Here is a 12,729-nt window from a genome sequence, read left to right as displayed (position 1 = left end):
TCACAGACCACCACAATGAAATTTGAATATTAGTGCGGACCAGTTTGGGAACCACTGCCTTAACCTGAACCTTGGTGAGGGGGATGGGATTAATTTGGAGCATGATTTTTTTTTAAAGTTCAGGGCACATGTCTCTGCTTTGAAAGGGTTGCTCCCTTGTTCTTTGACATCCTGTGTGCCTTTAGATTCTTGTGTGCATTGGATTACACTCCAATCCTGCATAATGTTTACTTCAAAGTAAATTTTGCTGCATTCAGTAGGACGTGCGTCCAAATACTTAGTAAATTTATTTGGGATTAACCCACAATTACATCAAAATTCTATGTCTTTACTAGGTGGGACTTGTAAGCAATAGTGTAAATTGGATTTACGACAAAATCCAGATGAGTTCACTGTTAGTATATCACAAGTACAAACCCAAGTGCTCTTGTTTGGAATGCTAGCTAGCCAGTGGTGCCATTTTCTAGAATACTCCACTGTACGGGCACGTTCGGTTTTAACTTACTGCTCCATGAGGAGGGGAATGTGATGCAGACATTGAGTCACTACTTTAATATGGATTTCTTTTAAATGATTTTTTTAAAGTATACCCAGGAACTTTGCTCCCCATGTGTTCTTGGGGAATCACCTAGTTTACCTCAGCATAAACCTTAGGTTCATAAATACTTTGAAAAAGGAATCATAATTCTCTGAGAGGAGATACAGAGGTCCAAACCAGTCAGAGCTAGAACTGTATTAGAATATTAAATAATTTCTTTAATTTAATTTTGTGTACAGTGGCACTTATCCCTGGCTGTATTCTCAGGTACTTCCTTAACTCATCAATGCCTCCAATAGTTTCCCTATAATGTGAATATCCAAATGGGGTATATTATACAAAAAACAGTATGTCTCATGTTTGTTAAGTATGCCTGAAAATGAGAGCTTCTTAACATGCTTTTGCACATACCTGTGAGAGTACTATATGATGTAGTATATGATGTAGTATGTAGTATATGGTACCATTGGGCACCATTGGGCATGCAAAGAACCAGCACTGAGGGTTGGTTAGGCCACTACAAGCTGAAAATCCAGTATCTTTTGACCTGGTATCTGCTGAAAGGGATAAATGTGGAATCTGCTTCAGCTACTGTATTTGGTACATATATATTTTTACATGACGTACCAATCGCCTGACCAATAAACATACAACATGTTCAGCAGATAGAACATGCAGGAGTGCAACCTTCCATTTGTACCAAAGAAAACAAAAGTTTATGGGTTGTATCCAACACTGCCATCCCACTTGTGCAACAGATTTCCGTTTGTACAATGGATCTTTCCCCCTTCTCGCCAGCACCCTGTGCGCCTTCAGAGTCTGTTCCAGAGGGTTGGGGAACCCCCTGGAGCAATTTTTGGCAGAGGGGATTGCAAGCATGCTGTTATACTAGCTAGAGGCTAGAGAAAACACACATTCATTCATTCATAGCTTTAATGGTTTGCCACTTTTCCACAAAAAGAATCATGACCTTGAAACTGAAATTTTAATCACAGTTTTAATCACAGTTGGAATGATTATACAAAATGAAGTGCTTTGATACCTTTGCTTTGAACTTCTTCCTATCAACACTACATTTAAATGATGCAAATCATAGCTGCATTTAATATGAAGAGAAGAAATCAGAATGAGTGCTCATAAAAGAAATGATTGTACTACCCACCAAAGCAGTCTCAACTAACAAGAGAAAACAGCAGCCCCTAGCTTTGTAGAGTACACATCCTACTTCTGATAATATTTTGTAGAAATTTAGGGTGCCTGTGTTGTATGCAAGCAGGAATCACAAAAAACCTTGATCTGTGGTGACATTTTTGGGGTGGGGGTGGTAATTAGTGGTATAATATTGAAATATTCTGTCACTTCAAAGTGTTGCAGCCAAAGATGAATATATCTTGTTCTAAAACAAGCTAGGAACAATGTAGTCTGTGTATATGCCATCAAGTAGACCTTCTCCGTTGTTGTGAATAAACCAACAAGGGACATTTGTACCATGCTTTACATCTTCTGTGTAATCTTTCTGCCATCCCCTAAAAATAAAAGAAAAAAATACATAGTATTAAAATTAAAAGCCAGAGCTTCATGCAGGCAAAATACTATTTCTCAGATACCCGAATTGCTGTTTACCTGGTTACTGTCAGCTGGTTATTTTTCACAATCATTGTAGCATCTGGTTTCTGAGGATCAGACCCAGAGTGGACTTCAAGTATATTAAAGTCAATTGGGTGGAAAAACTGCCCTAAAGGGTGAAAAAAGCAATAGCAATTATCACTATGGGTTTGAGTTGCTTCCACACTAAGATCTTTCAGCGGTGCTGAGGCAATTGTTCTTTCACAATCATCTAGAACTGGAATTAAAATAGTAGTTCCTCATGGCACTTAATGTAATACTAGATTCTGCACCAAAAATGTATTTAAATATGTGTTTTTAAATGCATTTTCTCTCAAAATATGCATTGTATATCTAGTGCATAGACAGATCTATCTATAGTGCAGTCCTATAAATCTATTCAGACGTCCCACTGAGTACAGTGCAGCTTGATTCATCCAAAGTATGTGTGAATAGCATTGCTACCTAAACACATTTTCTCTTAAAACATGGACTTTTAAACTCATTTTGTTAAAATAAAAATGCAAAATTGAGAACCATGCCAGGGACATTCAGAAAGCAGGAAAGCTGATGCCTAACTAAATTCCAGTCTCCATTAGAGCTGGAGCTACAGATCAGGTCAGTTTATAACAGAATCTACAAATAACAAATTTCTCAAACATCCCTAGTTAGGAACATGGTCTCTTTCTTAGTTTTATTTAGTTTGTAGACTGGTCAAATACAATTGCTCTTGTGGTAGCTGTAACATTATGGACTGATAAGAGATACAGGTATCCACTGGGATATTTTTCATGGAATGAGGCCAAATATATGGATGTCCAGTGGTGCTGTTAGGGCAGGACCAGGAAGCAGAAGGCCAGGGTCCCGCTCTTTAGAAAGAGTAGGAGGCCCCTAGCCATGGCGGAACTGAATTACTAGTAAGTGAACGAATACACATTACATCTTAAAGAGTCACTTTCAGACCATTATGTCCAGGGTCTAAAATTGTGTAACTATCGCTATGAATGGCATAATGACAGGAAAACCTCATCATTATGCACATTTAAGCTCTTGTTTCCTAGCTTGCAAAATGATGGCAAGGCAAAAATTTCCAATCCTTATAAGACACTTGAGAGGGGGGAAATTAAGGGAAAACACTGCACTGTTTACATTTTTAACGTTCAGAAGCTGCATTGCATCCAAATAAGAGGCCCCAAACTTAAAAACAAACAAATGTACAGCCTAATCTTATTAGGTTTACTGAAAAGGGTGCTTTATTTTGCTCGGAAGAACTTACTAAGAAGCAAATATCTTATTTCCCCCATCCTTCTCCCCCTCCCATCTATCAAACTTGTTACTTTCCTCCTTTGTTTAAATATTTGCACATTGTGGTTTACTCCTTGCCCCAAAGGTTTTCAACTCAAATAAGGTTTCCATACTTCTGGAAAACGAATATTGCTTTTCACGTTCAGCCTATCAGTCATTTCACAAATTCATACCTAATAAACCATGGGTACGCCCAGACAACCTGTGACTATCCAACGTGTAAAATCCTAGAAAATTCGGATGTACTGCATGTTTGCTCCATGACTGATGCAAAACCACTATAAATGTTGCTCCTTCTCCCATTGAAAATTCCAGGCTCTTTTTCCGAATGATTTTCAAAGTCAAACTAGTTTGGATAAAGAAATACAGTATGAACAGGTGCATTCAATGATTAACACCACAAATCGCTACAGCAACTCGAATAAAACACTTTGGGGAAGTGTATTTAAGAATAGGAAGCTGCCTTGTGTTGAGTCAGGCCTGTGGTCCATATAGCTCAGTATTGTCTACATCAGCCTTTCTTAACATTGGGTCCCCAGATGTTGATGGACTACAGCTCCCATCATCCCTGACCACTGGTCTTGCTAGCAAGGAATGATGGGAGATGTAGTCTAATAACTTCTAGGGACCTGAGGTTGAAAAAGGCTGGTCAACACTGACTGGCAGCATTTCTCCATGATTTTAGGCAAGGATATTCTCTGCCCTACCCATACATACTGGGGCTTGAACCTGAGTCTGCATGCCAAGCAGATGCTTTGCCACTGAGCTACAGTCCTTCCTTATCTTTTATGTCTTCTGTTATCTGTGTTTCTTTGCTTAAGAAAAAAATATATTTTAAAACATGCTTGGTGTGTGAATTTTACCTAGGATGTAGTAAGGTGACTTCATCAAGCCATGTGAACATCATTTGCTTTGTGCCATTGTGAAGAGTGATACTCTCAGGAGTTATTTCAAGCTTTACATTCAACTGTGTATTTAGAATCCCAAGTCTTCCAATATAGGTATTGTGTAGTGACCCTACATCATTACTGCTCTTCTTTTCACCAATAAGTTGCCCATTGACAGTAATACCTAAAAAGAGAAGGAGGGGCATAAGTTAATAAAAATTCTTCAGAAAAATAAGCCTTGGTAGCTAAAAGAGCAGTTTTCTATGGACAACTAAATATACAATATAAAAAATTGCCAGAGGGCTACCTCTCTAAGGAACTCCACCAGAAGGGGACAGGATAAAAGGCCTTAGCTGAACTCCAGATTGCTGTTGGAGAAAGCTCTCAGTTTGAAACTATCGAAGATCCTTTTATTCTAGTCTGGCCTTACTGACTTCCCACCCAAGCCACCTTTAGGCATCTGTCAGATCCTGCAGGTTCCCTCTTGCAGTGAAAACAGAGATAACAGGCTCCAAGTGCATCTAGCTATTGGAAAGTAGAAGAAGGGTTTGGATTTGATATCCCGCTTTATCACTACCCCAAGGAGTCTCAAAGTGGCTAACAATCTCCTTTCCCTTCCTCCCCCACAACAAACACTCTGTGAGGTGAGTGGGGCTGAGAGACTTCAAGAAGTGTGACTAGCCCAAGGTCACCCAGCAGCTGCATGTGGAGGAGCGGGGAAGCGAACTCAGTTCTCCAGATTACGAGTCCACTGCTCTTAACCACTACACCACACTGGCTGAAAACAATGCTGGTGCATGTGTGTGTGTATGTGAGGGTGGGTGGGTAGCTGTAGGTACCAGCTGGATGGGACTGCACAGCAATCAAGAGGTGAGGAGGAGCAGCCCATGTCCTTATGCAAGGGTGTTACTGAGGACTTTCATAGCTACATGGGGCTCAAGGCTGCAGGCTGGGCACTCAGAGAGTGGCAAGTGACACTCAGCATGTGTGATAAAAGCTTACCTGTAGTTGGGTCTCTGATTAGGTTTAACACAACGCCTGGCTCTTCATTAATGTTAAAGCAAAGAGCATCTTCTTTTTGGGGCACATCAATAATGAAGTGTGGATCTGCATCGACTGCAAATGGATATTTACAATTAGATCACTGATCATTTTCTGAAAGCACGAGTTCATTTCACATTTAAAGAACACAGAAGGAGTCCAGAAATGCGGAAAGAAATTATCTCTGCCTGTAACGCCCTTACTGTGCTCCAGAAAAAGTTCACAATCCATTACAAAGTTTGGATGGAACTACATGTTACTGCAGCAAATGTGGGTCCTCAACATGAACATTGGTGGGCCTGGGGTAGAATCTTTGTAGGACAGAAATGAACTGATATTCAGGTGCCTAACCTGCATAAATTCTCCTCCTAGGCTGTTTTCCTCTCAACTAGTCTTACTTCCAACCTCAGAACCTTGCAGAAGGGAAATAGGAGTATGGAGTGGATTGTTGAGATTTGCAGGGATAAAGTAGTTCTGAAAGGGTTAGGTGCCACCCTCTCCCGCCTGCCAATTCTCCCTGACAAATGCTCCTCCCCAATTAGAGTTAGGAGGCAAACAGAGAGTTAGGAACCACTTGCTTGTTTCATAGTACAGTATGTAATTCTGCCTTAAGCATGCTAGAACCACCTATGCTCACAAAAAATAGCTTTACTAATTGGGATCACACACACCCCAACATAGTCATAGCTTAAGAAAGAGAGTTGCATTTGACAATGATTTTAATGTGATGTAATAATGATTTAAGCGTTATTGATTTAATTATTACATGAATTATGAACTATTGTGTATGACACCTGAGTGTACAGGGTATGCAGGGATGATATCGGATGCCTATAACGACCCAAGCGTTAATGCCTATGGGGGTCTAAGAGGGCTGATACTTTATTTATTTATTAAATTTCTATCCTGCCCTTTATCCAAACTATGGCTTTATGGCAATGCTGTCCAATTTGAATGTCATGGCATACCAAGGTTAGAGAAAACCAGAAAGTAAAGAAGGAAACTTGAAGACGAGAGGAGAAGAGGGAGAGCAGAAGCCTTCCAGCACGTTCCTAACTCTTCAAACCCTGGCTCATCATGAAATGCTTGTGAAGAAGGCGCAGCAGAGACTGTACTTTTTGAGAATTCTAAGGAAAAACCATCTTCCGCAGAAACTGCTGCTTGCCTTCTATCACTGTGCCATTGAGAGCGTGCTCACTTATGGCTTATGTGTGTGGTACGGAAGCTGTACTACCCAGGACAGGATGGGGTTGTGCAGAGTTGTTAAGGCAGCAGAGAGCATTGTTGGCTGCCCACTTTCCACCTTAGAGCAGATTTATGCCACAAGGTGCCATAGGAAGGCACTGGACATAGTAAAAGATCCATCACATCCTGGTCACTGTCTCTTCGAGCTCCTGCCGTCGGGACGGAGATACAGGACGATGAAGACAAGAACGAGCCGTCTTAAGAACAGCTTCTTCTCCAGAGCGATCTCAGCCCTGAATGGGAAGCCTGGACTTTGAAAGTCATCTAATCTTCCTTGCTGTACTATACTGTATTGTTTTAATTAGTGTTTTTATGGAGCAGTCAAGTAATTTCGTTGTCCCTGAGAGGGGGCAATGACAATAAAGGTGGTATTATTATTATTATTATTATTATTATTATTATTATTATTATTATTATATCTGAACTGGGAACTACCAATATGTCTCTGTGTTATGATGGAAATTGGTCACAATATGGAATGCTGTCGCAGAGACTGTAGAACTTAGGTGTTTTAGACCACAGATCTCACTATCCATTATCTGTAACAATTCAAAACAAAACTCACCACTGGTATATCTGTGATAGTGTTGTGGTGCACTATATGCTGGAATAACAGGACGTGATGCTATGTAGAAATAAGAAAAAGTTACACTAGAGGCAAAACAGAATGCATATATATATATATAGAGAGAGAGAGAGAGATGAATTTTCATACCAATTTTAAATAAACGTAACTTGATTATATATTGTTCCTGTTCAGAACAGACAAAAGTAAATGTTCAATGAATCTTATGCTACTTCACAGTTTCATTGAAAAAATGTTGCTGTTATTACGGAATAAACAAAAGAGGTGAAATAACCATGAAACAGGCAATAAAATAAACACAGATTATTATGGATTGTATTTTAGCACAATGGTAAATATTCCATTTCATGCAATGAGGGGTCACCCCCCTCTCAGCACCCATGTGTTGTGGGAGTTTCTCCAATCCTCCAGAGCAAATCTGGGTGGTACTCTACTAAGCTTTACTCAGAGTAGACCTATTGAAATCAATGGACCTAGCTTAATAGTGTTCATTAATTTCAGCAGGTTTAGTCTCAGTAAAACTTAGTGGCATACCACCCAGGAGAGCTGGTGCCAGCAAGTGTTGTTGACAAGACTGAATTAGAAGGCCTGATGTTGTATAAAGCCAAGTCTATGTTCCTATGTACCACAGATGTCACTCTTTGTAATGTGCAGTTGGTTAGATACAGGTCTTACTAGATTTCTGAATGGTAGCTGGAGTTCTTGGGGTCTATGGGGTCTATGGGGTCTATTAGGGGAAGGGTAGTACCTCTGGTGGGAGACACTTCCTACTCCTTCTGGGGTAGCTTGCCAACCTTTGGTCCCCACCCTGCACACTGCTCTCTTGCTGGGCTCATGTTCTGCACCCTATTTTCCCTATGGTATCTTCTCTAATTGTCTTCTAAATGGTTATCAGAACATAGGGATGTTTACATGACTTCCTATACTGAAATGACATTTTGGATCAATGTGCAGATCAAAAGAAAGCTACCCTTGTTTTGCAGTTCTTTAAATGTTGTGACACAGTTTTTGCAGTTTAAACTTGTCAACTGTGCAATAGAATATGTATCCTGAATGAAAATAAATGTTTAAATGTGTGTTGTGAGAGAAAACATGCATTTAGATACATATTTTGAGCAAAATAAGTATTTTATATGTGTTTTTAGAGAAATGCACATTTAAAAATGTATTTCAACAAGCATTTAAATATGTATTTAAGAAGAATTCTTTCAAAAATTCTCATGGAAATGAAACATAAATATGGGGGAAATTGTGTCAGAGTGGCATGGACCATAATAGATATGTACTGCTGTCCAGTTATACCTATGAAAAAATGTTATTAGATTCATTCTGTTCTTAGGGTGGACAGATACAAAGGAGTGTATAGCTCCTGTAACTTTAACAGTTTTGTAGCAGAATGATTTAAGCAAGTACACCTTATATTCGTCTGTTCAGCACCTATATAGTAGCCCAGTTATCATTTGGCTATTGTATTTGCACATTATTATTATTATTATTTCTGAGTTCTAGATCTGACATCACAAACATAACTAACATTTAAAACTGCAGTAGCAATATTAACCATATGTGTGCTCAGTTTAGACTACTAATTCCAAAAACTTTCCTTAAAATCCTTACAGAGAAATCGGGGCAGTTTTCTTTCCATCACCAAAGCATCCAAAGCAACGAACAGCATGATACACAAATGACTTGGTACACTGTGTGAAATCTGTCCCTGCCAGGGACAAAGGGCCCCGCATGATAGCTATTTAGTATACACTTGCTCAATAATGAAAGTAAAATAATAATTAACAGTAAAACGATCAATGCAATAAAACTTACCATCAGCTGTTTTCAACATGAAAAGAAAAAGAAGAAAAGAGAGAGTTAAACATTTAGAAACATTCATTCTGACATAGATTACTTCAGCCTAGGACATTTTGCCACTTGAGGCAAAACGGAAAATACCACATACACCCTCCTCACCTGCCTCCTCCTCCTTCTTTTGCTCAGTGCCCCCTACCACTGCTGCCACCACCACCTCTTCTGCAGCCGCTGTCCAAGGTGATTGGAGGCAGCCTGAGGAAGCCCTGGCACAGCAAGGGAGTAAAAGGAGGCCATAGAGAAGCAGGAGCTGAGCAGGCAGCGGAGAAGAAGGTGGCGGCAGAGACTGCTAAGTGCATGAGGCACCGAGTAGTGCACAAAGAGGCCAGATCTGCCACCTGAGGCAACTGCTTCACTCCACCTCATGGGTGGGCACGCCCTGAAGTACTTTGAAAGCAAACGAACAGTAGAACATTCTCAACAGAATCTGGATACATCCAAGATATCAGATATATAAAGGATTGTGGAATAACCACTTGCAGTCCTAGGCGTTGTGCTCCCTAGCCCCCAACCCCAAGAAATCAAAGACTGATATTGGATCAAAACAGGCCACAATATATTGAATACAGATGAAAGAGGATTGGCTTGGGCATGGGGCAATTAAATACTTCCAGCCCGCCTGCTGGAAGTCACACTATGGTCAATCCAAGCAGGGGTTCCTAACAGGATCATAGCTAGGGGGTGATGAGGAAGGCCCCTGCCAGGGGCACAGGCGGGGGGGGGGGGCGCAAAATCCGCTAAAAATGTTTCCATAAATATGTCCATAAATAAAAATATTGATTATTGCCTCATAAGAAAAGGTTTTAAATAGAGGGTCTTTGTATGATATGTGGGGGAATTGAATGGGTGGAGGGGGTGGGTTGGAAGAGAGCTCTGTCCCCCGTCCCAGCCCACATTCGAGCTTGCACCCCCATTCGCCAATCCTGGGTGCAGGATAGGATCCGTCTCCCGACAGGTGGTGTGGGCTTAGACCCACGCCACCCATCAGAACAGGAGGCCGATCCTGGGATTCCTTGCTGGGGCCTGGAAAGAGTCTCTGCCATCCACCAACACCGCTGCACCACAAGGGTGAGCAGACTTCTACTGCTACAGACTGAGTCAAGCATGGTATTGACACCTGAGGTATATATATGTATTAGCCGCCACATTCTTCTGACACTGCGTTGTTTTCACTGATTTTAATATTGCATTTTGCAACAATGAAATTGGGAGTCAGGATCACAACCCTCCGGGTAAAATAAAATAAATGCGGTATAATATATCTCTACCTTCCAGAGGCTTGTCAGCAATTGCAGTCTCATTCACTGTGTCTTCTGGCTTTGTAACTACCATAGATGTTAAAGGAGTCACAAACTTGTATTTCAGAGACATGTCCAAGATTTCAGCAGTCAGATTAGTCTTTTCGTCTCCCGTTGCTACATTGCTGGGTGAAAGGACAGCATCAAGTAAATTCGTTGCCCCCATATGTTGTATTACATCAGAAGTGGCTAGCCTGGGGCCCTCCAGATGTCGCTGGGACTCCAACTCCCATCAGCCCCATCTAGCACAGCCAGGGATTTTGGGAGTTGTGGTCCAAAACATTAGGAGGGCCACACATGAGCCACCTCAGTGTTGCAGTCAATGACACAGATGGTTAAAAAAGAATTAGAGTACTCCATGTAGGATAGGTCTGTCTATGGCTATTGACCATCATAATAGCTAAAAACAGAACCTCTGTGTTTTAAATGCAACATAACTGCATAGAAGTATTTGTTCCTTGATGGGAAATAAGATATAATTCTAGAAATGATAAAGGGTGTCTGCATTCACACTGCTTCTGCAATAAATCTCTGCTAGAGACAGAGGGCCTTTCTTATTATGCGCAGCAGCTGAAAGTGCAAATCCTGCACCCAACTCTGGCAACAATTTTGAAAAATGTGGTGGGCCAAAAAAGGGAATATATTTGACAACATCAGCTGAGGTTGGAGAACAGAGGAGGCAAAGTTCTTTGTTTTAGGGAACTGCCATGTAAGATGATTACATGGCATTAATTAGGGCAAACTATTCTGAAATATGCACAGTAGTATGGTTGAAAGAGAACACAATTCCAACGGCTTCAAGAGAACATTGGATATATAGGGTAGATTACAATCTTTAATCGGATGCCTCTTTGGTAGCTTGTTGGTCAAGACACTATTTCCTCCCACCTTGGAAAAGGAAGACTTTTAATCAAGTGAGGAGACCTCTCTGTGTCACAAGTATTTAAGTTTTCAGCTATGGGGAATGGCTGAAACTGAAGAGCTAGATTTAGAGTTTAAGGTTCACTGTACTTGAAATGACTTCACAAAGCAGAAGACCAGTGCTATTTTTATAGAAAAAAGAGGTGTTGGAACTCACCCTTGTTTGCTTATAATGGCAATGGTGCCCACCTGAGAGGTGCCAGAACTGAGTTCCGGCAGAAAAAAAGCCCTGCATAAGATTGATCCATTAGAAGGGTGCTTTTATCCCACTTAAGAGAAATGCCCTTCTTGAAAAATTGCCCCTTCTAAAAAAAAAGGGGGCAATTCCAGAACAATCCTATGTATGTACAGTCCTACCATGTTCAATTGTCCACACTCTAGGAAATTTTGCATTGGATTTCAGCTTTATTCAATTAGATGTGGGATATTTCTCCAAATTTTTGATCTTATTCATGACATCAGAAAGCACCGCCCAATACCGTTTTTCCAGAAGCTGTTGAATGGTGAGATAAGCCCAAAGTCTCTCAATAAAATCCCCAAATATGTATTTCTGTTCTTCAGTAGCTTTAGCTGTTTCTTCAACATCTGCTTGTTCAGCGTAAGTCACGTCTTGTTCTGCCTGTTAGGCATTTTAAAGAAATACTTAATTTTATTCATTAGCTTGCTTCCAACATCTGTATACTACCTTTTTCCAAAGCAACCAAGTTAATTTACAGTTTAAAATAATAGCTTGCAAATAAAAGGCAAAAGACAAAAAGCAGCAAGAAGGGAAGCGAAAAATAAGCAAGGTTGGATTCTAAATATTTCATACCTCTGCATAATATCTATGGGGAATGGCTGTTCATGAAGGCAGCTATGGGAGTTGGTTAGCCAAGTGGCCTTTGGCTCTCGTTTTGGTAAGTTTTCAGACAGAAAGCTGAAAAATATGGATCTAAACGGCAGTGCCTCATGGAGTGAAAATTCTGGACAAGTTCATTTCCATGTTGGTCAGGAATGGGTTAGGGGTAGGCATAATGGGAATCATAGGCAACTACAGGATCAGAAACAATCATCTTTCTCTCACACACAAGCAAACATGAACTCACACACAGCAAGAAGCTCCTAACTTTATCTACAGAGGTATAGTCCTACCTTTTAAAATGGCAAGCGCTGCCAGAAAAGAAAGTTTAACCACACACACACACATGTTATAATTGCCAGACCTAACAAGACACTTACCCCATGAGCTTTCACCTCTGCAGTAATACTGTTTAGGTCATTGTCTATAATACGTCCAGCCACAACAATTTCAGAACCAGCATAATAGTGCTTGAAATTATTTTGAGTCAAGTCAGAGATGGCATTTTCAGGGTACTTAAACTCTACTTCTGTAAGTAAGGGATTGGCCACCTCATTATAAAAGTCCTAGAAAATAAAAATAAATAAACCAACACTTAAACA

At 40.4% G+C, this 12,729-nt stretch overlaps 1 protein-coding gene across 1 annotated transcript in view; it reads right to left on the bottom strand.

Annotated features, from left to right (window-relative positions):
- Nucleotides 1-1,516: 1,516 nt before the first annotated feature.
- LOC310758207 (uncharacterized protein) overlaps nucleotides 1,517-12,729 on the bottom strand; it is a 67,367-nt gene continuing 56,154 nt past the window's right edge. Inside the window, exons 34-43 of the mRNA XM_083604135.1 lie at nucleotides 12,508-12,693; nucleotides 11,769-11,908; nucleotides 10,296-10,493; nucleotides 9,173-9,276; nucleotides 7,187-7,399; nucleotides 5,338-5,451; nucleotides 4,312-4,519; nucleotides 3,622-3,794; nucleotides 2,162-2,273; nucleotides 1,517-2,064 (exon numbers count right to left, since the gene is read on the bottom strand). Of these exons, the coding sequence (XP_083460261.1) occupies nucleotides 1,935-2,064; nucleotides 2,162-2,273; nucleotides 3,622-3,794; nucleotides 4,312-4,519; nucleotides 5,338-5,451; nucleotides 7,187-7,399; nucleotides 9,173-9,276; nucleotides 10,296-10,493; nucleotides 11,769-11,908; nucleotides 12,508-12,693 (1,578 nt within the window). The 3' untranslated portion in view covers nucleotides 1,517-1,934. The remainder of the gene's footprint in view (nucleotides 2,065-2,161; nucleotides 2,274-3,621; nucleotides 3,795-4,311; nucleotides 4,520-5,337; nucleotides 5,452-7,186; nucleotides 7,400-9,172; nucleotides 9,277-10,295; nucleotides 10,494-11,768; nucleotides 11,909-12,507; nucleotides 12,694-12,729) is intronic.

This window comes from Podarcis filfolensis, assembly GCF_964270895.1.
Source record: "Podarcis filfolensis genome assembly, chromosome: 2".
NCBI lineage: Eukaryota > Metazoa > Chordata > Lepidosauria > Squamata > Lacertidae > Podarcis > Podarcis filfolensis.
This window is presented reverse-complemented; position numbering and strand designations above follow the sequence as displayed.